The following is a 27,575-nucleotide window of genomic DNA, read 5'->3' as shown; positions in this document are numbered from 1 at the left end:
TCCCTAAAAATGAGATACAATGACTTTGAAATGACAGAGCTCAATTTTTTTTAGGATCCGTGGGTGGATGCTATCTGCTCCAGGTGTTTTATCCACCTTTATTCTGTCTAAATATTTACGGACCACACTTTTGAGCCATTGTGGATCATTTGAGGCTGTATCAATACCATCCCCTTTATGGACTTGAGCTTCCCAATGCTCCTTTGAATATACAGAGCTTAAGAAAGTATTTAATACATTTGCCTTCTCTTTGTCCCCAGTCACCACTCTAGATTATTTTGTAAAGGGCCCACATGCTCAGACCAGACCTTTTTACTATTAATTCATTTGTCTCCTGATCTGAACATCTATGGGGAATTCTGAAGAGACAAGTTGAGCATCACTCTCCATCCAGAATCCAGGCTCTAAATATGGCGGCACAGTGGTGCAGTGGGTAGCACTCTCACCTTGCAGTAAGAAGGGTTGCTGGTTCGAATCCCGACCACGACACTACCTGCCTGGAGTTTGCATGTTCTCCCTGTGTCTGCGTGGGTTTCCTCCGGGTACTCCGGTTTCCTCCCACACTCCAAAGACATGCTGGTAGGTTAATTGGATCCAGTCTAAATTGGCCCTAGTATAGGTATGAATGTGAGTTAGGGACCTTAGATTGTAAGCTCCTTGAGGGTATAGGGACTGATGTGAATGTATAATATATATATATATATGTAAAGCGCTGCGTAAATTGACGGCGCTATATAAGTACCTGAAATAAATAAATAAATAAATAAAACAGGTCATTCTTGAAGAATGGAAAAAGATAGAAGTTGCAATATGTCATCAGCTTGTTCACTCCATGCCTAGAAGACTTGGTGCTGTCCTTACAAATCATGGAGATCATACAAAATACTAGATAAAGTAGTTTTTGTTGTGGGGTGTATTCATTTTTGCATCAACTACCGTAATTATCGGCGTATAACACGCACCCCAATTTAGGAGGGAATTTTAAGGAAAAAAAAACTTTAAATGCCCATCATTGCAGCCTTCTCAGTGCAGCCTTGCCCCAGTGCAGCCATGTCAGTGCAGCCTTGTCAGTGCAGCCTTGTCAGTGCAGCCTTCCCCAGTGTCCATTGCAGCCTTATCCCAGTGCAGCCTTGCCCCAGTGCAGCCTTGCCGCTCGCAGTTTGATCCCCTGCGAACCTGAGCTTTAAAATCGCCGACCGCGATTTGAAAATGGCGCCGCCGGCGCCGAAATACACAGAGCCGGTCCTCGGCACTTCTCGGCGGCTCTCGTTTCGCCTCCACTCGTAGTCCCGCCCGGGATGGGCGTGACTGTGAGCGGAGCTATCCGAACCTAGCCGAGTACACTCGGCTAGGCTCGGGCGGCGCTCGAGTGAAGCCGAAAGTGGCCGAGAAGAGCAGAAGGCCGGCTCTGTGTATTTCGGCGCCGGCGGCACCATTTTCAAATCGCGGTCGGCGATTTTGAACATCTGTCAGCCCAGGATCGCAGGGGATCGGCGTATAACACGCACCCGTGATTTTCCCCTGATTTTAAGGGGAAAAAAGTGCGTGTTATACGCCGATAAATACGGTAATTTAAATAAAACTGAAGATTTTGTAATCTAAGTTATATTATTAACCTTAATTTCATGTAATGAGCTAAACAAATGTTCTATTAAACTCAGTTTTGTCCAAATTTTGGAAATTGTTCTTCTGTTCATTGAGATATTGACTAAAATCTTAGTTTTCAAAAGAGGTGTACTAATTTATGCTAAGCACTGTATACCAAAAAGTAGGTAGTACAAAGGACTGCCTAACTACATGGAGACTGAGTGCATAGTTTAGGTAGGTCCTTACAGCAGGGTTTCTCAACCAGGGTTCTGTTGAATCCTGGGGTTCCTCCAGAGGTTGCTAGTGGTTCACAATGAACGACTCCTAACCCTCACTAACCACCGATATACGTAAATTATCTTTTTAGCTGTCTGTAAGGGGGCAGTCTTCCTACTGGTTGACAATGTAAGGTGTCCTTCTCCCATTGCCCACCATGTACTGTATGGGACACTACACTGACTACCAATGTAAGAAGGAACTTTTCCACTGACCAGCAATGTAGGGGGCACTACAATTTTTATTGTCTGTGTTTCTTTTCTGAAAATTATTGTTATTTGTCCCATATTATGTTTGTTATTGAAACATGTTTTTTCTTTCTATAGCCACTTTCTATATTTTTATATTTACAACTTACTAACCACATAAATATATCATGAGCTAGAGATAGTATTTAGCATTGGTTCCCTGACATGAAATATGTTTCAAAGGGTTCCCCTGTGTTAAAAAGATTAACCACTTCCCGATCGCCGCACGACTATATACGTCCTAAGTTTGAACGGGGATATCGTTGTTATGGCAGCAGCTAGCTGCCATAACCCCGGTATCCCCGTTTTCGTGCGGCGGCCGGCTTTCAGATAAAAGTGGTCCCTGCGGCGGATTCGCCGCGAGATCACTTTTATCGGTGGCGGGAGAGGGCCCCCCCCCTCCCGCCGCGATCCGGTGCCCTCCGCCGCTTACCGGAGCCGTCGGTAGCGGCGGAGGCGATCGCGTCCTCTTCCGTGGTTTGTCTGGAGACAAGTGAGGCCAAGATGGCGCTCACTCGTCTCCATGACACTGCTGGGCGGAAGCGACGTCAAAACGTCACTTCCGTCCACGCCTCTTAAAGGCATATTTTTTCAAATGTCATTTTTCTAAATGACTTTTTTTTTTTCTTTTTTTTTTTTTTTTTTTTTTTTTTGCATTTTAGTGTAAATATGAGATCTGAGGTCTTTTTGACCCCAGATCTCATATTTAAGAGGTCCTGCCATGCTTTTTTCTATTACAAGGGATGTTTACATTCCTTGTAATAGGAATAAAAGTGACACAATTTTTTTTTTTTTAAACAGTGTAAAAATAAATAAAATATTGTAAAATAAATAATAAAAATTAAAAAAAAATTTTTTAAAACCCCCCTGTCCCGACGAGCTCGCGCGCAGAAGCGAACGCATACGCGAGTAGCGCCCGCATATGAAAACGGTGGTCAAACCACACATGTGAGGTATCGCCGCGACCGGTAGAGCGAGAGCAATAATTCTAGCCCTAGACCTCCTCTGTAGCACAAAATATGCAACCTGTAGAATTTTTTAAACGTCGCCTATGGAGATTTTTGAGGGTAAAAGTTTGACGCCATTCCACGAGCGGGCGCAATTTTCAAGCATGACATGTTGGGTATCAATTTACTTGGCGTAACATTATATTTCACAATATAAAAAAAAAATTGGGATAACTTTACTGTTGTTTTATTTTTTTATTCAAAAAAGTGAATTTTTTCCAAAAAAAGTGCGCTTATAAGACCGCTGCGCAAATACGGTGCAAAAAAAAGTATTGCAATGACCGCCATTGTATTCTCTAGGGTGTTAGAAGAAAAACCATATATAATGTTTGGGGGTTCTAAGTAATTTTCTAGCAGAAAAACCTGTTTTAAACATGTAAACACCTAAAATCCAAAACGAGGCTGGTCCTTAAGTGGTTAAGAAAGGCTGCCTTACATTAAATAGTGTTTGAAAATCTAAAGGGGATTGTTCAGCAATTGAAAGATCTGATTGTAAAATGTATGACCAGCCTTAAACAAATGTACAACTTGTAATCATGGTTTATCTGTAATGACAAAAACCCACACTTTACTCCATCGTATCGATATTATTACCTGGTTGTAATGCTTTATATTATCTTCTCGACCCCAGTCATAAGCCTTCAGCTGGCTTGAATGCAGGGCCTGAGTAGAAGTTAAAAAATTAGTTTAGCTGAATACATTCATTGGGTACTAAGGCAATGATAAATCCATCCTTTTATTCCTTACGCTGTGCAATTATAATCTGCAGCTATGAAACCAATGTACCGTAATTACTAAAATATGGCTCAATACAATTCAACTGCATAAGAATGTCACCAGTTAGCCCCGACCTTCTACAAACCAATCCAATTACTGGAAGTTTTATGGCCCATGTCGACAGGCTTTTGTTCAATCTAAAATGCATTTTGCATTTCCATACAAGTCAATGGGAATGCAAAACACCCCATGAAGCATGTAAAATGCAAGTTAGAAGGAGGTCAATTGCAGGTCAAATGCACCTGTCAAAGAATGATCTCAGAAGTGTCTCAATCTGCTGTTAAATTTATGTCACTGACACAAGCCCAATGCACGTCAGCACAGGCACTATGAATACAGTAGACTGAGGACTCGGGATGTTACAATGATTCTGCTATGGGGCTTCAGCATTACAGTTCTACCTCTGCCTTTAAATATTAGATGGTCACTTGATCATCAATTTCAGCAGGACGAGAAGTTCATCATGATGTTTCTATCATGACTGGTCAATATGCAAATGCCCTGCATTCTTATGGGAACTGGCTCAGACACAGTATGGCTACCTTAAAGGAAACCTGTTGCTTTGTTAGTTTAACATTCTCGATACAACTAAGGTCAAATAACTACATGCACCAACCAACCATAAAATTATGACCACCCACCTATTATTGAATAAATACGCCTTTTGCTGCCAGAAAAGCCCTGACCCATTGAGGCATTGGCGCCACTAGACATCTAAAGGTACGCTGTGGTGTCTGACACCAAGCCATCAGTAGCAGATCACTGCTTGCCTTCTTCTCATATTGCATCCTAGTTCCATCTCTTCCCCAAGTAAATAAAGCACACACCCCTGGCCATCCACATGATGTAAAAGAATACGTGATTCATAAAGACCAGGCCACCTTTTTCCATTGCTCCATGGTTCAATTCTGATGCTTATGTGCCCATTATAGGCAATTTTGGCTATGGACAAAGGTCAGCATGGACACCCTGACCAGTCTATGTACACACATCCCCATATGCAACAAAATGTGATGCATTGTGTGTTTCGACGCCTTTCTATCAGAAACCCCCCCTCTTTTTTTTTTTTTAGCCATTTGAGCTACATTTGTTCTTCTATTGAATTGGGCTACAGGGGCCAGCCTTAGCTCCCCACATACATCAATGAGCCTTGGTGACCCATGACCCCGACGCCAGTTTGCCGGTTTTCCTTCCTGGGACAACTTTTAGGAGGTCCTGACCACTACAGACCAGGAACATCCCACAAGAGCTGCAGTTTTGGAGTTGCTCCAACCCAGTCATCTAGACATTACAACTTGGCCATTGTCAAAGTCACTCAAATACTTATGCTTGCCAATTTTTTGGGGTTTCAGTATATCAACTTCAAGGACAACATGACCATGCCTAATATATCCCACCCGGTTTTAGAGTGCCATTGCAAGGAGATAATTAATGTTATTCACTTTGCCTGTCAGTGGTCATAATATTATGGCTGATGGGTGTATATTACTAGGTCTCTGCTTGAGTGCCCTGAAAGCCCAGAGTCATCGAGATATGGCCTGTGTCTTCTTGACTCCCATACCTCAGTTTTTGTCAATAACACCCCTAATAGCTCTGATGTTTGGGGATTAAAAGGCACTCCAGAAGCTGGGGTGAAAGCAGGCAACAGGTTTACGTTAGGCTTTGAGCATGTGTAAACATTTCCAAAAATACCAATTAGTACTACTGTATTCATTTAGATAGCTAAAAAAAAAAAAAGCTGTGTCTTTAGTTATACTTTAATAAATATGTAAAAGCAAGAGTGTATAAAATGCTGTAATCCAGCAACCAACAGTTTACTCAAGTGAGAAAAGCAAAGAGGGATTTGGATTGGAAGTCATGAGATACCACACTATACACATTACAACTGGAATAGGTAAACAGTATTGCAGCATCTACTGTAAATAAAATGCATCCAATATACCATACAGTGAAAGCTTTTTGGCATATGCATTGTTGGAATCCTACAGTTATACCTGCATTAGCATTGTTTAGATGCTTACTGATTATATAAAATATGTCCTATAATACCTGTGACCAGTGGAGCATATTTTGTACAGATGTTCCAGCAGGACAGTGAGACAAATACACAGGCACCCGAGTCTGCAAATCACAAACAAGTAATACATAAAGAACTTTAGATAGGAAATTCTGTATAATTAAGTGAACGATTTTCAAATAAAAAACTAAAATCAATAAATAAAAACACTTGGTAGTTTTCTTGCACTACACCTAATAATTTGAAGGCTATCACTTCCATTGGGTTACCCAGGACAGAATGTTCAGAATTTTGAATAGAGTAAAGGAAGGTTAAAACCCCCGCCAGTTTTTTTTTTTTTTTTTTGCCATCCATGTTCTGTTGATTGGGGAGACTTTACTTCCTGTCCCGTAGCCAGACAGGAAGTGAGAGAGAATCCCTCCAAAGTGAGGGAATCCTTGGTTGTCATCAGATCTAGTGTCCCCATTGGGAGATTTCCCCTCTATTACTGTTCTGATTAGAGCCCAAAATGTGGGATTTCTTTCCTCTTCACTCTTGATAACCACCACCAGAACAAATAGAGGGGGTGAATCTCCCTAATGGGGACACAGCAATGAAAACCTGACAGCTGTTCTAATCCCTCTACATTCTATCCAAAATGAAACAAATGTTTTGTCTTTAGTTATACCATAATACATGTTCCCTGTGCGCACCCCATTCCACTAGGTCCAGCTGCTTGACAACCCAGATCATAGCGCACTGTACTAAGCTTGTATTGTCTTAATGGACGTGAGATTAAATTTTTCTACAACAGAAAAGATTAGTATTTTTCTAAAATTCAGTATGTTAGTATGTTACAGTATGGGCTTATCAGAGTTCTTATTTAGCCATCGTGCTATATATATTTTTACATCACTAGTAGTTGCATCTTTTATACTAGTTGTTTGCAGCCTAATAAAATTATTGGTTGAATAAAGACAAGTCAACCTCTGTGTAAGAGTGTGAGTTTTAGGAGTTTGAAAACCAACCCCTACAAGCAAAGTCCAATTTGCTTTAAGCCAGCAAACAAATGTTTTTTCATTTTTTTTTCCTCCCCCACAAACTTCATACCGGTGATCAGATAAATCCCTGGTCAACCTTCTATCTAATTTAAGAATTCCCATAGAGTATGGGCTGTGTATTACACTGACTTTGAAGTCTTGGGGAAAGAAATTACATATTTTCACTGCTAAAATCTTAAATAGTGGCAACGTCTTCTTCAGGAACCTTAAAGTAAATGGGCTATTACAGTTTATATAATAATCACCTTTCAAAGGAGAAGTGCAGGAATAAAACACATGTACTCGCCTACAGTATATGGCTGCAGCAATAATCCAATCAGTGGCGGAACTACCACCATAGCGACCCACGTGGGCGCTATGGGGCCCGGTCATAGTTGCCAATAGATATCACCTTTTTTCGCGATTTTTCGCCACCGCTAGAGGTCCACGGCTGGCGGAGAAAATGTCCCAGAAGACCAGACGAGTTAGAAAGAGATAGAGCTGCGGCACCGCCCACCCCCGGTCTGTCTGTCATCTGTGACCTGTTGTGGAAAGGGGTGGGCGGTGCCGCAGCTCAATTTCTATTGTAGCCGGCCAGCTGGGATATAGAAGGGCTCCAATGGGGGGGGACACTTGAGATGTAAGCAAGCACTCCGCTGGTTGGGGACAGTGACACCTGAGATGTAAGGAAGCACTCCGCTGGCTGCGGACAGTGACACCTGAGATGTAAGGAAGCACTTCGCTGGCTGGAGACAGTGAAACCTGAGATGTAAGGAAGTACTTCACTGGCTGGGGACAGTGACACCTGAAATGTAAGGAAGCACTCCGCTGGCTGGGGACAGTGACACCTGAGATGTAAGGAAGCACTCCGCTGGGGACAACTGAGATGTAAGGAAGCACTCCGCTGGGGACACCTGAGATGTAAGGAAGCACTCCGCTGGGGACACCTGAGATGTAAGGAAGCACTCCGCTGGTGACACCTGAGATGTAAGGAAGCACTCCGCTGGGGACACCCGAGATATAAGGAAGTACTCTGCTGGGGACACCTGAGATGTAAGGAGGCACTCCACTGGGGACACCTGAGATGTAAGGAAGCACTCCGCTGGGGACACCTGAGATGTAAGGAAGCACTCCGCTGGGGACACCTGACATGTAAGAAAGCACTCCGCTGGGGACACCTGAGATGTAAGGAAGCACTCCTCTGACTGGGGACAGTTACACCTGAGATGTAAGGAAACACTCCTCTGGGGACACCTGAAATGTAAGGAGGCACTCTGCTGGGGACACCTGAGATGTAAGGAGGCACTCAGCTGGGGACACCTGAGATGTAAGAAAGCACTCCGCTGGGGACACCTGAGATGTAAGGAAGCACTCCACTGGGGACACCTGAGATGTAAGGAGGCACTCCACTGAGGACACCTGAGATGCAAGAAAGCACTCCGCTGGGGACACCTGAGATGTAAGGAAGCACTCCGCTGGCTGGGGACAGTGATACCTGATATGTAAGGAAACACTCTCGCTAGGGACACCTGAGATGTAAGGAAGCACTCTGCTGGGGACACCTGAGATGTAAGGAAGCACTCCGCTGGGGACACCTGAAATGTAAAGAAGCACTCTGCTGGGAACACCTGATGGCATCTGGTGGCAGGCGACATGGCAAGTGACATGCTCAGAGCTCCCACTGATTCTGATACTGCATTATGGTGAGTTGAACTATTTCATTTTATATTACAATGTAATAATAGAAATAATGCGCTTCAATCACCTTGACACCATAACAACCATGGTGGCGGGATGATTGAAGCTCTAACACCAGGTGTTTGGAGTATCTGCTTATTGTTAAACTTTCTGGAATACACATATTTCTATTGTGGTGTAGGATCTGGGCCTGCTGTCCCTCCATTCCTCTTTTTTTCCTTCCTCTCTCTCTCTCTCTTTCTTCCTTTGTTTCTCCCTCCATCCCTCGTTCATGTCAGACTCTAACCACACCCGCTTTGATTCACGCCCCTTTAAGCCTTGCCCAATATTACACTTAAACCATGCCCATTTTCCCCACGGCGTGCTTTGCACGCCGCATTTTTCTTTCCCCACTAGGCCAAACCTACAAAGGAATGCCCCGCCCCTAATTATAATAAGACTCCGCCCACAGACAAAAAAGTGTCCCTATAATTTTTTTACAATGTTGGCAACTATGCCTGGTGAGGATGAGGAATGTAAGTTTACTGTTAAGCCTCCCGGCCCCGCGAGTCCGGCCGTGTCCCGACACACGCAGCTGCATACAGCAGGAGGCAGAAGCAGAGAGGAGAGTGGGCGGGAGCAGAGTGGGTGGGGCAGAACGCTCGAGCGCGCCTGTGAAGGGATATCGTTTTCGGCACATGAGGAGGCTCTGGAGTCTGGACAGGAGGTAGGAAGGGAGTGGGAGACAGACTCATCTGTTTTGCACAGTGCTTGGAAAAGCCCCTTGTCCCCGTGCAGATGGGGACAAGAGCCTCTTCCCAACAAGCCCTGGGGCGTTAGTTGTGGGGGTGCAAAAAACTTTTTTGATTTTACTTACACTATAATTTTATGATAGCAAATTTTTGTTTTGTTGTTCGAAATGAATATAAGCTGTTGCCTCGGTACTGTGCCACATGAGTGTGGTAATCTGTTGTTCAATGGCATTAGTTAATTTTTTTTGTGGGGGGGGGCTGTTTGCAGGGGGAGGAGGAGCCATACAACATTTTGCTATGGGGCCCTGTGATTTCTAGTTACGCCCCTGAATCCAATGCTGCAGTTGTCACTTGCTGGCTCTAAGCCTGGGAACTGATTGATCTTAATCACATAACCAATGATTGTTTAGTTTTCAGTCTTCAGTGAGCAGAGAGTGATGACTGTCAGTCATCGCTCTCTGTTCTGCTCCTCCAGTGCTCACTGGAGTGCTGGGCTGTGGAGGGGGTGGGAGTGGCTGGCTCAGGCTCTCAGCAGATCAATGAGAGGCTGAGCCAGATGCTGATTCAGGCATCTAGGTGGATACTGACCATATGGTCATGATCTTTCACCATCCGGGACTGGCTCTGTGATTTAAGCTGACAGAGGGCTTCAGCTGACAAAAATGGGTTACAGATGTGCAGAACAAGCTTTGGCTGTACTTATCCTTTAAAGGAAAGGAATGTTTTTATTTTTATTTTTTTTAGATATTTCCTTTCTTTATTATGTTCAGTTTTTTTAGCCAATATCAGGTAAAATATAATATTTACATATTGCACATAAAAATATAGAAATTTGTAGTAATTAAATTGTAGTGATTTATTCAGCCAGCAAGTGGAGCTCTAGGCTTCTTTTTATTGCTCTCTCTCTCCCTCCCAGGTGTTCAGATTAGATAGATCAAAGTGAGTGAAACTTTAAAGAGAACTGGATGAGTCAGAGCAATGACTCAAGATATATATATATACACACACATACATATATATATATAAGAATCATCTATATATAAATGTATTCTAAAGCACTTGCTGGCAAGATCATGGACAGTGTGTATATGTCACCTAGGTATTCATATATACATGGTTAGGGGCTCCAGGGTTTATGGTCGCTGTGGAGAAAACAATTTTATTGCTTTCTCAGAATCGCAATACATTTTGGCCTAGCTCCATGAGCCCAGAAGCATTGTAGAGCTTTGGGTGGTATAAAACCTGCAGTCCTATGTCTATTATTAGTTTCAGCTGTCCATTGGCCTTTTTATATGTGAGCAGACTGTTATGATACCCTCTGGTCCTATATATACAGTATGTGTTCAAGCGCTTGTAAACCCATTATAAATTCCATTTAAAGCAGAGCTCCACCCAAAAAACAGGAAGCTTTGCTTATTTGCCCCCCTCTTCTGCCACAATTGGCACTTATGGCTGACTTTGTGGCAGTAAACTCATCTGGAAGTTTGGCCCCCCTCCTCCTTCCCCCGCCGTCGGGCCATTCACAAAGTGCACTCTTCGAGCATGCTCAGTAGGGAAGTGGCTGTGAAGCTGCAAGGCTTTACTGCCGGTTTCCCCAACCTGAGATGGCAGCGGCAGCACCTGAGAGGCAATTGAAAAATCGGCTCGGGTGAAGACACCGTTGGTTTCGTTGACAGGTAAGTGTCCTAATAATAAAAGTCAGCAGCTACAGTATCTATAGATGCCGACTTATTTTTTTCTGAAGGAGCCTGGAGCTCCCTTTTAAGAGGACTATACAATGAAATGATGCTGTTAAAACATGACATTGTCAGAGCATGGGGAATGTCATCATGCTAGTGGGATCCCAAACATGTATCTTGGCCCTACTTTCCCATAGTTAGCCAGTGTCTAAGTTGATGCCAATATCCTGACATTTGATTACTTTTACAATACTACAATTACCATATTCATGTTCCACTTATTAAATCCACACAGGATGAAGAAAATATTGCCACATATTTCTTCCAGCACAGGATGATTACAGAATTTATCAGCCAGCAGTTTGATTAGGCTTGATGATGGTAAAAATTCCTTGTCACCAAATATTTCCTAAAAGAAAAAAAAGAAAAAAAATGAAAATGAATGTTCACAACATAGCTGATATATATTACAGAGGAAAATATATTTATATAAAAAAAAAGCAGGAGTGCAGTCAACAATAAGCCTACATTTAAAGAGGATTCTTGCCATAATTTAGGTTTTCGTATTGCAACAGAGCAGTCTGCAGAAACTCCAATGTGAAGATTGCACCCCCTTACCTAGACTGGAGGTGGATTTCACCCTTTGAAGACAGTGATGCATTCTGAAAGGAAATCTGTGCTAAGATTCCACTGTTGATCTTCTTCTGAAATTACCGGTGCTTGGCTATCTCTAGCTTCAATTCTTTCTCTTTAATATTGAGTCATTGGACACATTGGACACGCATGGAGCAGGTAAAGTCAGAATAACTGAACCAGAACAGGCAACAGACTAGCAGAATGTTTGCAAAGAAATTTGATCTGGAGTCATGCAATGCGGACTTGCTGAAATTGTGCAACAAACTTGTGAAGCCTGGCAAGTCTAGCATTAGCTTAGCGAGTCATTTTCAAACTTGAAGTTCAATTGCTTGCTATCTGGTTAGGAGGCATCTAACACCAAGCTTTGAACTGTGGCCCTCATGTCCTCTAGTGCTTGCACAGAAAATTACCAAAATTTTGCTTATCACAAATTGCACTTATAGGGCTTACGATATACCAGCTAATAGTGCTCAAAACTGTAATTGGTAACAAACAAAGAATTAAAGATGTAATCTGACTGGTATCAGTGAAACAACATAGACTATACTGTTACTCAAAAAGGCGCCTCAAAATATATGGCCTAACTACCATCCTTCCTCTATTGTCATACCTTAATAAGACAGCCTGGCACAAATTTGGAAACTGCAATTGGACCAATGGAATGTTGAAGAGTAACTACCGGAGCAAGGGCAAAAAATATTTTGATTTTTTTGGCCATCTCGGGCATAGTAGAGAATGCTATAAATGCTAGACAGAGAAAAAAAACAATGTTAAGCAGTATTCAAAATATCACAAGTAATTATTTGAACTACTTAAATAAAACAAATACATTCAGCGCTGTGTGAATGTGTACTTAATATCATGTATAACATAAACCAATGCAATGGTGAATAAGATACTGTAAAGTGCTATTATAACAATAATAGATTAGTGGTATAATAGCATGATCAAATAGATAAGCTATCGACAATTGCATATATACAATCAACAATTAAACTGATATATAAATGCAAATATATATGTAATATAACAGTGCTTCAAGCAAGTTCACAGTGAAAGTAAATCAATTAAAAAGTCCTATGAAGAGCAAGTTCACAGTGAAGGTAGTTAAATATAAAGTGCTATGATAACCAACGATGTGACTTTGTAGTGGTGCTCCAAACAAATTCACAGTGACTTCAAACGTGTGTTTCCCCCTGTGTGATTGTGCTCACCTCAGGGTATGTGACCGCACAACTAAGTTTAGTCTTAAAAAGCAGCTGAACCACCACTGAGCTCTGAGTATTATGATCTCTTTGGGTTCCCCAGGTTAATCCACTGAGGTGCTCCTCGAATCAAATTGTAAAAAAGGCTAGATAGTGTTATCGTTTAAACGCTAATTTATTGAAGATAAAAAAAATCAGGGTACTCACACTTTCATGGTGCTTCCAGCGCACCACTCTACAGCAAACAATGTTTACAAAAAAATTTTTGCTCTATGACAGCTGCTCAGAGAGCGTGTGTACTGTCCCCTATACCATCCTGTCCCCTCCCCAATGCGTGTCGACACACGTGTTGCAAATAGTGCAACATTTTATGCACTAGCCAGGTCTGGCTGAAATCTTGTGCATTAATCATGCTTTGCCCTCCTACCCATACTATTTGGGACCTCTACTTGGATATGTTTAGTACACATTTTTTAGTCCAGTGGAAAAGAACCCAGGCAGCTTATACATTGAATTAAAATATTCTAGATTGTCAAACTCATGAGCATACAGTAACATAATCAAATACAAGGTCCTGCCAATAGCTGTTCATGCTACCCAGATGGGTCAAGGTTTTTATGTGCAAACTGCAAAAAACAAAGTGTGAACACTGGACAAAAAATAAGCTTTGTAGTCTGATGCTGCATACACAGGACCTGACTTTCCATCAGAGTAGACTCTGACGGTCTTTCCGATGGAGTTCCGCTGAAACGGACTTGCCTACACACGATCACACCAAAGTCCGTTCGTTTAGAACGCGATGATGTACGACGGGACTAGAAAAAGGAAGTTCAATAGCCAGTAGCCAATAGCTACCCTTGCGTTGTTTTTGGTCCGTCGGAAATAGCATACAGACTAACGGCTTTCCCGATAGGAACTGAGTCCGTTGGAAAGATTTGAAACATGTTCTATTTCTAGGTCCGTCAGAATTTGAGAAAGAAAAAGTCAGATGAAGCACACACACGATCAGAATGTCCGACGGAATGATTCCGTCTGACCTTTTCTGCCGGAAAGTCCGGTCGTGTGTATGCGGCATTACAATTTATATGTTCTATAAGGCCAGCTACCCGACAATGTATAAACGGAAGGTAACCTCTAGTGGTATCATCAGTACATCCAGAGATTTGAGCAGCTGAATACATATGAAGCTCTAGACTCCCACCCCTCCCTCCCTCTGAGTATCATTTTGGGTTGAGACCTCCCATCATATTAAAGAGGAAACAGAGCGGCTACAGAGATAGGATGAGGACAGGCACAGCTTTTAGAGGAAAGTTAAAATTTAGATATGCACCATCTCCCTATATCTCTAGTTTTGTGACCATTATGACATGAAGGCAACCTTGGCTTAAAAATTATTTTCCCATATGCCTATTTTAAAAAGCCAAAGTTTGTTACTGGTTTATTTTAATATAGTAACTATCAATGTACAAAGTGCAGTACTTCTTGGCAACCAATCAGAAGTCATCTTTTACTCTGACTATTTTGTAAATTGAATTGTCTGGTCACTGCAGGTTACTGCAATCTGTACATTAACACAAATCTCTGCTTACTAAATAAGCCTATAATAGGAGAGCCTGCTGGAAAGGAAGAGGATTTATCACTTTTCATAAATGAAACCTAAACATGAACAGGCATAGATCTACAGTGCCTTGAAAAAGTATTCACACCCCTTGAAATTTTCCACATTTTGTCATGTTACAACCGAAAATGTAAATGTATTTTATTGGGATTTCATGTTATAGACCAATACAAAGTGGCACATAATTGTGAAGTGGAAGGAAAATATCAAATGGTTTTCAAATTTTTTACAAATAAATATCTGAAAAATGTGGCGTGCATTTGTATTCAGCCCCCTTTATTCTGATACCCCTAACTAAAATCCAGTGTAACCAATTGCCTTTAGAAGTCACCTAATTAGTAAATAGAGTCCACTTGTGTGTAATTTGATCTCAGTATAACTACAGCTGTTCTGTGAAGCCCTCAGAGGTTTGTTAGTGAACAAACAGCATCATGAAGGCCAAGGAGCACACCAGACAGGTCAGGGATAAAGTTGTGGAGAAGTTTAAAGCAGGGTTAGGTTATAAAAAAATATCCCAAGCGTTGAACATCTCATGGAGCACTGGTCAATCCATCATTCAAAAATGGTAAGAGTATGACACAACTGCATACCTACCAAGACATGGCCGTCCACCTAAACTGACAGGCCGGGCAAGGAGAGCATTAATCAGAGAAGCAGCCAAGAGGCCCATGGTAACTGGAGGAGCTGCAGAGATCCACAGCTCAGGTGGGAGAATCTGTCCAAAGGACAACTATTAGTCGTGCACTCCACAAATCTGGCGTTTATGGAAGAGTGGCAAGAAGAAAGTCATTGTTGAAAGAAAGTAATAAGAAGTCCTGTTTGCAGTTTGCGAGAAGCCATGTGGGGGACACAGCAAACATGTAGATGAGGGTGCTCTGATCAGATGAGACCAAAATTGATTTTTTTGGCCTTAAAGCAAAACGCTATGTGTGGCGAAAAACTAACACTGAACATCACCCTGAACACACCATCCCCACCGTGAAGCATGGTGTTGGCAGCATTATTCTGTGGGGATACTTTCCTTCAGCAGGGACAGGGAAGCTGGTAAGAGTTGATGGGAAGATGGATGGAGCCAAGTACAGGGCGATCTTAAAAGAAAACCTGTTAGAGTCTGCAAAAGACTTGAGACTGGGGCGGAGGTTCACCTTCCAGCAGGACAACAATCCCAAACATACAGCCAGAGCTACAATGGAATGGTTTAGATCAAAGCATATTCATGTGTTAGAATGGTCCAGTCAAAGTCCATATCTAAATCCAATTGAGAATCTGTGGCAAGACTTGATAATTGCTGTTCGCAGACACTCTCCATCCAATCTGACAGAGCTTGAGCTATTTTGCAAAGAAGAATGGGCAAAAATGTCACTCTAGATTTGCAAAGCTGGTAGAGACATACCCAAAAAGACTTGCAGCTGTAATTGCAGTGAAAGGTGGTTCTACAAAGTATTGACTCAGGAGGGCTGAATACAAATGCACACCACACTTTTCGGATATTTATTTGTAAAAAATTGTGAAAGCCATTTATCATTTTCCTTCCACTTCATAATTATGTGCCACTTTATGTTGGTCTATCACATAAAATCCCAATAAAATACATTTATGTTTTCGGTTGTAACATGAGCAAATGTGGAAAATTTTAAGAGGTATGAATACTTTTTCAAGGCACTGTACAAGTAACTTGCACTCATGAATCAAAACTCACCTATAGTGGTTCCTTGAGAATGGCCGATGTAATATATTTGTTCCTGACCTGTTGTCTTTAAAATTAAATCTATAACAGCAGGAATATCTTTCTTTGCCATTTCATCAAAGCTGGGGTGAAAAAGAAAAGAGAATAGAACTTACACAACTCTCATTTATTTTAGGTTTGAATTAGTCTTTAAGGTCATTATAACATACCTAACGCTCTGTGGACTATATTCTAATGGAGTGGCAGGAGCCAAGTCTAGTATCTAGAGCAACCAATCAGATTTCATCTTGCACTAGCGTGGTTCAGTAAAGTGAAGTATGATCAATTTCTCTGGTTTATCGTATTCTGCTCTTAGAACTTTGCTCCTTGCACTATTTGTTGAATATGTTTCTATAATTAACAGTCATGGGCTTGAAAACTGACTGTGCATAGGCAAAAGACATTATGAAAGTAGCCATGGTTTAAGTAGTAAATTGAAAACACACTAATAAAATGGCAACATCAAGATTATACATGAAAAATGCAAAAAAGAACTATCTGATCTATAGGTTCAAAGTGCAATTGCTCTGGAAACCAATCAGACTTCATATGATATCCACTAGTGTGGATTTAGCAAAGTGAATTCCTATTGGTTCCTATGTGAATTCTAGTTAGCTTCTGCATTTTGCACTTTTGCCTTTGCTCCTTACAAATAAATATAAACCTATTATAAATATAAACCTCACAAATAATTATAAATGATAGTCAGAGTGAAATAAATTATAGCATGCTTACACACCTAAAGGCCCAGAATTTGGGATCTTCAGGTGACAGGCTCTTGTGTTTCCGGGACCATGTGCTGCCCCGGTTATTTCCCATCCAGACATCATAGCCAGCATCAGCCAGGATAAACCCCAGACTATTGTACTCAAAGTTAGAGACCCAGATACTGGCATCCGCAAGCAGGCCATGTTGTAGGAATACTACAGGTTTACCACCTAGAAGATCAAAAATATGTTATTGTGGAGAATTGTTAATATGAAAATTTTGGTTGTGACCAGGGCTTTTATTCTCAGACAATAGGTGCAGGAACCCCCCCTTTCTGAGTCACCCCTTTTCTCCGCCCCTACCCACCTCCCAATACCGTCCCTTTTAAACAATATAGAACCAAGTATAATTTTTGAGGTGCTAAGTAATTTGTATGGAATTTGGTAATGATATCAAGAAAAGCAGTAAAATAGATCTCCTGCAGCCAGCAACAATAGATCCCCCTAACACCAATGTACCACCCACAACAAAATTTCCCCGCCAGCAACAATAGACTCCCGGAAGCATCAACAGATCTCCGCACAGCCAGCGTTAATAGTCTGTCTGGCTGCCATCAACAATAGAACCCTCCCCCAACAGTAGATCTCTTTCAGCAGCAACTGACCCCCCAGCAACATAAGACCCCCCCAGCAACAATAGATCCCCTACCAGCAACAATAGACCCCCCTTACAAAAATAGATCCCCGGCAGTGAGCATTAATACCCTGCAGCACACCCTAGCACCCCTTGCCATTACATACAGTCAGTCCAAGAGGTGCCGGAAATGCGTTCCCCCGCGTTCCCGCTGAAAAAAAGCCCTGGCTGTGACAGCTCAAGCTAAATATGTATTTTAAATTAGCAGTCTAAGAACTTGCTATAAGAAGATGCACAACACTGAAAGGGTAACAAACATACACACCTACCCCTCTTTCCCTTTGCTGAGACATACAAATGTACTCACCCCCACCCAAAACTAATATTTTTAATATTTTCTTATCAGAACATTTAATTCCTTTACATAAATATCACATAGGTATACAATTATTTTTGTGATTTTATTGAAAGAAAGTATTTCCACGCTTCCAATTTTAATGATATTTTTTATTAGGATCTTTATTAAATTACTCCTAAAGGCGATGGATTAGAACATCTGTCAAGTTTTTATTGCTTTCTGTGCTTCTTAACTTTCGGTTGTCATCAGAACAGGAATAGATGGTACATCTTTCAATGAGGACACTAGTCCTGGTGACAACCAGGAGTTTCCTCCCTTAAGAGGGATTTCTTTCATTTCATGTTTTGGCTATGGAACAGGAAGTGAATAAAAATCTTCCTAATGGGACACAGATGACAAAAAAACAGACAGGAATTATAACCCTGCCTTACTCTCCCCAAAATAAAAATAGCGTTTTGTTCTGCGTTAACTGGGAAAAGTATTAACTTCAAATTTACAGCTGTTGCACTTGTGTTTTTAGAGTTCTTTTATGTGTTTTTAGTACTTTTGAGACCTGTCTTTTAAAAGAAATGTTGCTATATATAAGATTTTTTATACATTAAGAAAATGCCTTACTTTAAACCCCAACCAGTTTTAGAACCCCATTGCGCCTCTCTGTGTGTATTAATACAAGGGATAATACATGCCTTTTTTTATACCAATGTAAGCTGCTGTAAGCCATCCTTTAAGTTTGGATGGGCAATTAATGAGTCAAAATGGGCAATTAACGCCAAAAAATGTTTGCACTTCAGTACACCATCTGCTATTATATATTGCGTCAACAACCATTAAAAAACAGGATTTAATGCACATTCTTGCATATAGAGAGGTATGAATGGACCCTCAACTGACCTTCTCTGCAGATATCTCATAGAACCTCACAAATAATGGTAGCCCCAAGCTAGCTGGGTTATAAGGAGTGATATACTTTGTGAATTGACTTTCACATACAAAATACCACTATTTGGTGCAATAAAAAGCAGGTTTATTTGACACCATTATTTGACACATTCACAATAGTTTATCTGGCTCAGTGTGTTAAGGTATATAGACTTATGTGGCAAGTTTTTTATGTAATGACCATTATGAAGAGATGTACATTTTTTTCTTGGCAAATCAAGCAATCAAGTATTGTTTGGCTCATTTGCTGTGTTCATATTATGAATGTCTGCTAAAGGCCTCTTAGCTATTAAGAGAACATGACCAACATCAAAGTTATTTAAAGAGTAAACATTTCAACAAGAACACATTGGTACATTAACCAAGTCTGTTGGCAGGAAAACAGGTAATGAGTGGATAGTATTCAGGCTGGGTTCACACCATTGCGAATTGGATGTGGGTTTCCCGCATCCAGTTCGCAATACAGTTCGCAATAGCAGGAGATTTTGACCAGTTCTCTATGGAGCCAGTTCACATATCTCCGCAGCGGGTCCGGTGCGATTTGCACAAAATTTCTGTTCGTCTTTTGGTCCGTTTCAGATCCAAATTCAGCCCAAAATTTGGGCTGAAATTGGACCTGAAACGGTGAACCAGGTTGCACTAGACCCCCTGCTGTGAGCCGCATGTGGTTCATATGTGAACCCAGCCTAAAGCTGAACACTGAGATAAGCAACATTGGACTCAATTCAAAAGGTGATATTACATGTGTTATTTGGATCACGCGACTCATTATATTAAGATATCTCAAGCCATAATGAAAATGTGGATTCATTATCTTTTTATATGGTAATTACTGAAAAAACAAGAAATGCATGGTAACTAGCACTTTCATAAAATATTTAATGGCCTAGCCACTTACTATGATAGGAATATATAAACTGAATTGGAGCCGGCACCCGCTGGTATCCTATCAACCAGTGACTCATTCCTGCACTGCTCATTCAGCTGTCGCCCAGGGATTCCCGAGTGACAGGTGAATGAAAAAAAAAAAGTAGCCAGGGGAGTTAAGAAAAAAAAAATAGTTACCCCACAGTTCATACCAGGCCCCTCCAATCTGGTATAGGTTTAAGGGGGACCCAACACCAAAAGAAAATGGCGTGAGGTCCCCCCCAATCCCATACGAGACCTTTCCGAGCATGCAGCCTGATACACCAAGAAAGGGGGAAGATGAGCCTTCCTGCACTATATCAGGCCACATGCCGAAACATAGGGGGGTACTCATGTTGATGAGGACAAGAGTATCTTCCCAACACATTGAGGACATGTGGCTTAGAATGGTTCAGGAGGAGAGGGGTCACACACTTGTTCCCCCTTTTCCTGGCCAGTTGGCGAATTGCTTGTATAAGGGTCTAGTATTGAATTTGGGGGAAACCTCATGCCATTTTTTTTTTTTTTGGCATTGGGTACCCCTTAAAATTCATAGTCGTCCTGAAGTGCCTTGTATGGATCGTGGAGGGTAATCCCCACACCGTTTTTTTTTAAATACGCCTCTGCTCCTTTGATTAATTTGCTTGTCAGCTGGGAATCCCCAAGTGACCGCTGAATGAGCAGAGCAGGGATGAGTCACTAGTTGTTAGGACACTGGGACGTTGACGGATACCAGCTCCTTGACAAACAGCATCTCTAAGCTGGAACTGTATCATTTAGCCATGGCAGGGATACTACTGCGAAAGGTTTCTTTTCTGCTGCAGCCTGCAGTAAAATAAGGTGCAAAAAATGTGTTAAATACCACAAAATAATTACATTTTAAAGCATCCATTATTTTAGAAGTGTTTTTTGATAAACGCTAACATTAATTTTAAGTGGATTGAGCCCACTGTCTAAAGTAAAAAGGCATGTGTATTCTTTCTTGAATGCGTATTTCTTCCAGTTCTGTTCAGTAATCCAGCGTGAGACTTTCTGTAATAAAGAGCGCTCACTGCTACTCATTCCTTCTATAGGGTGACTGGGTGATTGTATCCGCTCAATCATGCCATTTTCTGCAGGCAGCGGGGCGGGTGGGTCTTGCCTGCTGAATCCCTCCCATAGCTCTGCTCTCTGCACTGGCATGTAAAGCATGGTGTTGATGTCACTACTACGTTTACAAGGGAATATCCAGGTTTGTAAAGATGCTCACAAAGTGAATCTATATCTCTTGTGGCTGCTGAAGAATATATTTAAAAGAAAAAGTTTGTGCCTGAAGTTCAGCTTTAATCTGTACCATACTTTTTTTATATAATCTTGAAGGCTGTTTTAAATGTATCACCATTCTATCAGCATGCATCAGTATCCAATAGTGATAGTTTAGTTATGGGTGGAGGATGGTCAGTGGAATGCTCCCATTGGTATCTTATACACATCAGGAACTCCAGCAACAAGAATATCTTTCTATAAATTGCTTCTCTAATTCCTCTTACTCTCATTGCTTCTGCTGTTTGAAGGACGCCTGTCATGATCAAAATAAATAGGCTGCTACTATAGACACTCTTTTTAAAAAGCTAGTTGCTTGGCTGTCATTCTGATCCTTCGCCTTCAGTACTTTGCAAAGCATTCATGCAGAACAAGTATACCGTATGTAAAAGGCAGGACTCCTGATCCAAGTAGTTGTTTTGGGTCAGTGACTTTGAAAGTATTAACGTGATTGTAAAGGTAGATGAAAAAAATAAAATAAAAATAACAAACATGTCGATATTTATCTGCTCTGTGCAATGGAATTGCATAGGGAGGCCGCGAACCTCCCCTTTTCGGGAACCCTGCCGACGCTCCTGGTCCCTACCCTCTGTCCAGTGCCTCATGGGAAGCCACTTCCCATGGGGCACTTGTGCATGCTCCCACCCGAGCCCCAATGCTGCGTCCAATGACACAGACAGGAGGACTCGACCCCACCCCCCCATCTCTGGGAGCCAATGGCTCCCGGGCCCCAGCAAAGCCAGCAAGACCAGGAGAGAGAGAGATAGAGAGAGAGAGAGAGAGAGAGAGAGAGAGAGAGAGAGAGAGAGAGAGAGAGAAAAGCTGCAGACTTGGATAGCTCTGTAGGTGGTAAGTTGGTAACCAATGGCAGCCCCTATGCTTCTCTCATGACAGGTTTACTTTAAATAATACAACCCATACATTCTTTGGGAGAAATGGGGGCAAAATCAAATGTTCTCAGACTACATTCTCTGCAGGTCGAGCGTTACTCATTGAAAAAAATGTGTGAATGTAGAAAATACGGTATTATGGCCATGAGGTGCTGAGTAGTTTATGAAAGGTAGCACCATCTGGTGGCCATAATGTGGTATTTCCCCCTTCACACAGTCTTTTTGCTTCACTGAATAACATTTGATCTGAAGAGAATATAGTTTTGATTTTGATTTTGCCCCACTCTAACAGAATGAATCTATGTGCAGTTTCAATTAGCAAACTTTTTTTCTTTTCCAATATTTTTATTCAGAAAATTTTAACAAATACAAAATCGACATAAATGTAACAATTGACAAGGCCTTTATAAGATGGTAACAACACAAATTATTTTGTATACCTGTGACGTTTTACTTATCCTTGTCCTTGTTTTAGGTATATACCGTAAAGACCTCAACCGAAAAAATGAAAATTTTAAACAAACAAAGATAGAACATAGAAAGGAGGAACCACCGCTGGTTGGCCCTCAAATGTACTTCACATGCTATGTGGGAAATCATGGGGGGAGGTCCATCTCTCTCCGTCCCCTCCGCTTAGTGTAACCATCTAATTTGGCCCCGAACTAGGCCTCACAGCCCATACCGGCTGAAAGAAAAGAAAGAGAATGATAGAAGAAAGAGTAGAGAATAGGAAAGGGGGTGCACTCTGGCCCTGGAAAATGATATTCCTGAGCCACTCCAAACTCATTATGTGGTTGAAAGATAATTGATCCAAGGGTCCCATATTTTTTCAAACAGAGCCATTTTATCGTTTAGAATTGCCGAGAGGCGTTCATTCACCATTATCCATGACAATTTGGATTTTAGCAGGTGAAAGGGGATCATTGGGGATTTCCAGGACTTAAAAGCTATGAGTCTCTTCATGTTTTTCGATGTCCCCTCCACTAGGCGTCCCAACAGTGCCTGTAGGGGTGACTTAATGAGGTTAATTTGAGTTAGTGAATATATGAAATTATATGTGCGAATACTTTTTTTCTTTTTAGTGCACTCTTTAATCTCTTTATTTTTCCTTTCCTATTCCTGTCTAGCCATCATTTCCTGCTTAGCATTCGAGATGCATCTCTTTCTATCTAGAAGAACTGGAGCCTCCAATTTGTTACTTTACTAATACAAACATGGCTACTTGTCAGTAGCCTGTGAATTGCACAGGAAGCAGCTGCCTCCAAATTGTTCATTTTGTAATAGAAACATCACAGCTATTTGAATGGAAAAAATCTGCCTGTATGTGGGAATATACAAAAAAAAACCCACAAAAATACAGAAAACTAGGAGCTTATAAATAAACTCTAAAAATATGGACAACTTTCACTTTATTTAATTTCATTTGGATCTGAATTATGTACATCAGTAGATGTTTGAATTTCCATAATAAATCTCTAGGCCAAGTATGTCCATTTTGTAACGAAAATACAAAGCAAACAGATATCATGCCGATTGATGGTTCACAATTAACACAATCATTGGAAACTAATTTTTTTTTTAAAAATGTATTTTTTTTTTCGACCCAATGTTTCAGCTGCCCTTTAATAATAATTAGATAAAAGCAAAGCAGGGAATCTCTCTACTTTTGTATTCTCTGGCTGTAATAAAGTAGGGAGAAATAAAAAAACAGCAATCATTGTACCTATTCTTTTTGTATTGTATTTGTATAGAAAAAGTCACACTAATCTCAAGTGTAAAATGCCTCTACACAAAAGGTATAAGAAGTGAAAATTTCCTCAATGGAATACAAACAAAACATGTTTTAATCATTACCTGCTCTACCAAAAAATAAAAGATTTTGGCTTCACAGTAGATATACTTTAAAGGGGTTGTAAAGGTAAAATTAAAAAAAAAAAAAATAACAAACATGTTATACTTACCTTCACTGTGCAGCTCGTTCTGCACAGAGTGGCCCCGAACCTGGTCTTCTGGGGTCCCTCGGCGGCTGTTTCAGCTCCTCCCCGCAAGCATTAACCACCTTAATGCGAGCTCCCTCGCATGGTGGTGAGTGCTTGCGGGCACGCTCCCGTGATACAGCCGGCGGCTATAGCCGCTCGCTGTATCACTCGGCCCCGCCCCCCATCACGCCGCGTCATCGGATGTGATTGACAGCAGCGCGAGCCAATGGCTGCGCTGCTTTCAATCCATCCACTGCAGCCAATCAGCGACCAGGCTGAGCTGCAATGGAGATGACGAGAACGAGCAGCGGAGATTCGAGGCGTCAGGTAAGTAAAACGGGGGGGCTGGGGGCGGTGGTATTGTCAAAAGTTTTTTCACCTTAATGCATATAATGCATTAAGGTGAAAAAATTTTTACCTTTACAACCCCTTTAAGATCAAAGCAGGTCATACAGGTTACAACTGAAAAGAGCTTTGGGAATTGTGATCTTGGGGAATTCAGCTCAGAGGTAGAAGTTTTTAGTGAGTCCATGTCAGTCCGAACTTTAGTTTAGGGCTTACCAGTAGGGATGAGCCAAAAAAACCCCCGGTTCGGTTCGCACCAGAACCTGCAAACGGACCGAAAATTCACACGAACGTTAGAACCCCATTGATGTCTATGGGACTCAAACGTTCGAAATCAAAAGTGCTCATTTTAAAGGCTAATTTGCATGGTATTGTCCTAAAAAGGGTTTGGGGACCCGGGTCCTGCCCCAGGGGACATGTATCAATGCAAAAAAAACTTTTAAAAACAGCCGTTTTTTCGGGAGGAGTGATTTTAATGATGCTTAAAGTTAAAAAAAAAAAAAAGCGAAATATTCCTTTAAATATCGTATCTGGGGGATGTCTATAGTATGCCTGTAAAGTGGCCCGTGTTTCCCGTGCTTAGAACAGTCCCTGCACAAAATGTAATTTTTAAAGGAAAAAAAAGTCATTTAAAAGTGCTTGCGGCTTTAATGTAATGTCGGGTCCTGGCAATATGGATGAAAATCAGTGAGACAAACAGCATGGGTACCCCCCAGTCCATTACCAGGCCCTTTGGGTCTTGTATGGATATTAAGGGGAACCCCGCACCTAAATTAAATAAAGGGAAGGCGTGGGGCCACCAGGCCCTATATACTCTGAACAGCAGTATACAGGCGGTACAAACAAGACAGGGACTGTAGGTTTGTTGTTAAGTAGAATCTGTTTTAATTTTGAACTGGTACATTTTTAACGTGTTTAGCTCCAGCCAAAAAATCTATTTTAAGCTTTTTGGAAAACATAGGGAAGGGTTATCACCCCTGTGACATTTGTTTTGCTGTCTGTGCTCCTCTTCAGAAGATTTCACCTCACTTTTTGTCCCAATGACAAATGTTTTTTGAAAATTTGTGTTTTTTTGTGAAACAAGGATTGGTGATAAAGCATCAGTGGAAAGGAGAAACGTTTTTCCCATATTAACTCTTACAGGAGAGAATTTCCCTTCCTAGGGGTAGATTTCATCTCACTTCCTGTTGTCTCCTTCCGTTTGCAAGTAGGAGTCGTTTGTAAGTTGGATGTTTGAAAGTAGGGGCCTGCCCTATATACTCAGCAGAAATTTGGGCCTTAGATGTTGTTGTGGCCACAACACTGTAAGCCCTCACAGGGCCCTGCTGTGAAATATTAGATCAAGAATTGTAATTACATGCCCCTGTTGAACAGGGACAGAAAAATTGGGCCTTTGGTGGTGGTGGTGCTAGTGCCACAACACTGTAAGTCCTCACTCGCTCTTGGTGGGTGCGGAAACGGGCCCTGCTGTGAAATATTAGATCAAGAATTGTAATTACATGCCCCTGTTGAACAGGGGCTGAAAAATTGGGCCTTAGGCACTGGTGCTGGTGCCACAACACTGCAACCCCTCACAGATACTCTAGTTGGAACGCAGAAACGAGCCCTGCTGCAAAGTATTGCAGCAAAAATTGTAATTACACGCCCCTGTTAAACAGGGGCTGAAAAATTGGGCCTTAGGCACTGGTGCTGGTGCCACAACACTGCAACCCCTCACAGATACTCTAGTTGGAACGCAGAAACAAGCCCTGCTGCAAAGTATTGCATCAAAAATTGTAATTACACGCCCCTGTTAAACAGGGGCTGAAAAATTAGGCCTTAGGCACTAGTGCTGGTGCCCAGAACCAAAAATGTTCTTACAAGCTATCAGCGTGATCATTGAGGAGGAAGAGAATAATTACTCAGGATAGTCACTCAGCGTCAGCATAGGCAGTCTTTGAAGGGATCTTAGATTTTAAAAAAAATTATTCAGTTACATCAGCATCAGGTGCTTGGTAGCTGGTGGTGATCCAAGACTGATTCATTTTTATGAAGGTTAGTTGATTGACCGAGTCGGTGGACAGACGCACCCTGTGATCAGTTACAAAGCCTCCAGCAGCACTGAATGTGCGTTCCAAAAGAACGCTGGATGCAGGATAGGCCAGTAGCTCAATTGCATACTGTGCAAGCTCTGGCCAGTGATCCATCCTCAAGACCCAGTAACCCAGAGGATTTTTGGTGGGAAAGGTGTCCAAGTCAGATCTTGCCCCTAGGTATTCCTGCACCATGTAAAACAGACGCTGGCGATAGTTGCTGGAACCGATCATACCTTGGGGCTGCGGACCAAAAAATTGTCTGAACGCATCGGTCAGACGGCCACCTTCTCCACCACTCCTTCTTTGACTGACCGAAGCCTCAGCAACACGTTGTCCAGAAACAGGAGTTTGTAACCTTCCAGTCTCTGGGAACGCGTTGCACAGACCTTTCTGCAAGGCCTCCTGAAGATGTTTCATCCTCTGCTCCCTCTGCGATGGCAAGATAAGGTCCGCAACCTTACCCTTGTAACGTGGATCAAGGAGGGTTGCCAGCCAGTATTGGTCCTTCTCCTTGATACCACAAATACGAGGATCCTTACGCAGGCTTTGCAGGATCAGGGAGGCCATGCAGCGTAGGTTTGCTGAGGCATTCGGTCCGGAGTCCTCTGGGTCACTAAGGACGACATGGTCCGCAGCCACCTCCTCCCAGCCAAGTACAAGTCCATGTGTTTCTTGGGACTGATCCCTTAAAGACTGCTGCTGATGCTGAGTGCCAGGCTCCACCTCTATACACTGACACAATCCTCCTCCTCCTCCTCTTCCTGTGTGATCGGCGGGCACGCAGGAACACTGTCTGGATAAAGGGGGCCTTGAGAGCTAAGGAAGTCCTCCTCTTCCTGCCTCTGTTCTGCCTCAAGTGCCCTGTCCATTATTCCCTGCAGCGTGTGCTCCAACAGGTGGACAAGGGGGACAGTGTCACTGATGCATGCACTGTCACTGCTCACCATCCTCCTCAAATGGTGACAGGACAGTGCATGCATCCCTGATCATGGCCCACTGGCGTGGGGAAAAAAAACCAAGCTCCCCTGACCCTGTCCTGGTGCCATAGTCGCACAGGTACTCATTGATGGCCCTCTGCATGTGCAGCCGCTGCAGCATGGCCAACGTTGAGTTCCGCCTGGTGGGCATGTCACAGATTAGGCGGTTCTTGGGCAGGTTAAACTCCTTTTGGAGGTCTGCCAGCAGAGCACTGGCATTATATGACCGGCAGAAATGC

General features: G+C 42.1%; 1 protein-coding gene across 2 annotated transcripts in view; it reads right to left on the bottom strand.

The window, feature by feature from the left end:
- LOC141106017 (lysosomal acid lipase/cholesteryl ester hydrolase-like) overlaps window positions 1–27,575 on the bottom strand; it is a 97,825-nt gene that overhangs the window by 24,114 nt on the left and 46,136 nt on the right. The window contains exons 5-11 of one of the 2 annotated variants that reach the window (XM_073596357.1): window positions 16,964–17,162; window positions 16,198–16,307; window positions 12,286–12,422; window positions 11,302–11,448; window positions 5,945–6,016; window positions 3,713–3,781; window positions 428–610 (exon numbers count right to left, since the gene is read on the bottom strand). In XM_073596357.1, coding sequence (XP_073452458.1) covers window positions 443–610; window positions 3,713–3,781; window positions 5,945–6,016; window positions 11,302–11,448; window positions 12,286–12,422; window positions 16,198–16,307; window positions 16,964–17,162 — 902 coding nt within the window. In that variant the 3' untranslated portion in view covers window positions 428–442. Of the gene's footprint in view, window positions 1–427; window positions 611–3,712; window positions 3,782–5,944; window positions 6,017–11,301; window positions 11,449–12,285; window positions 12,423–16,197; window positions 16,308–16,963; window positions 17,163–27,575 lie in introns of those variants that run through there. The other variant, XM_073596356.1, reaches the window with a different exon arrangement.

Source organism: Aquarana catesbeiana, linkage group LG08 (assembly GCF_042186555.1).
Source record: "Aquarana catesbeiana isolate 2022-GZ linkage group LG08, ASM4218655v1, whole genome shotgun sequence".
In the NCBI taxonomy this organism is placed as follows: domain Eukaryota; kingdom Metazoa; phylum Chordata; class Amphibia; order Anura; family Ranidae; genus Aquarana; species Aquarana catesbeiana.
This window is presented reverse-complemented; position numbering and strand designations above follow the sequence as displayed.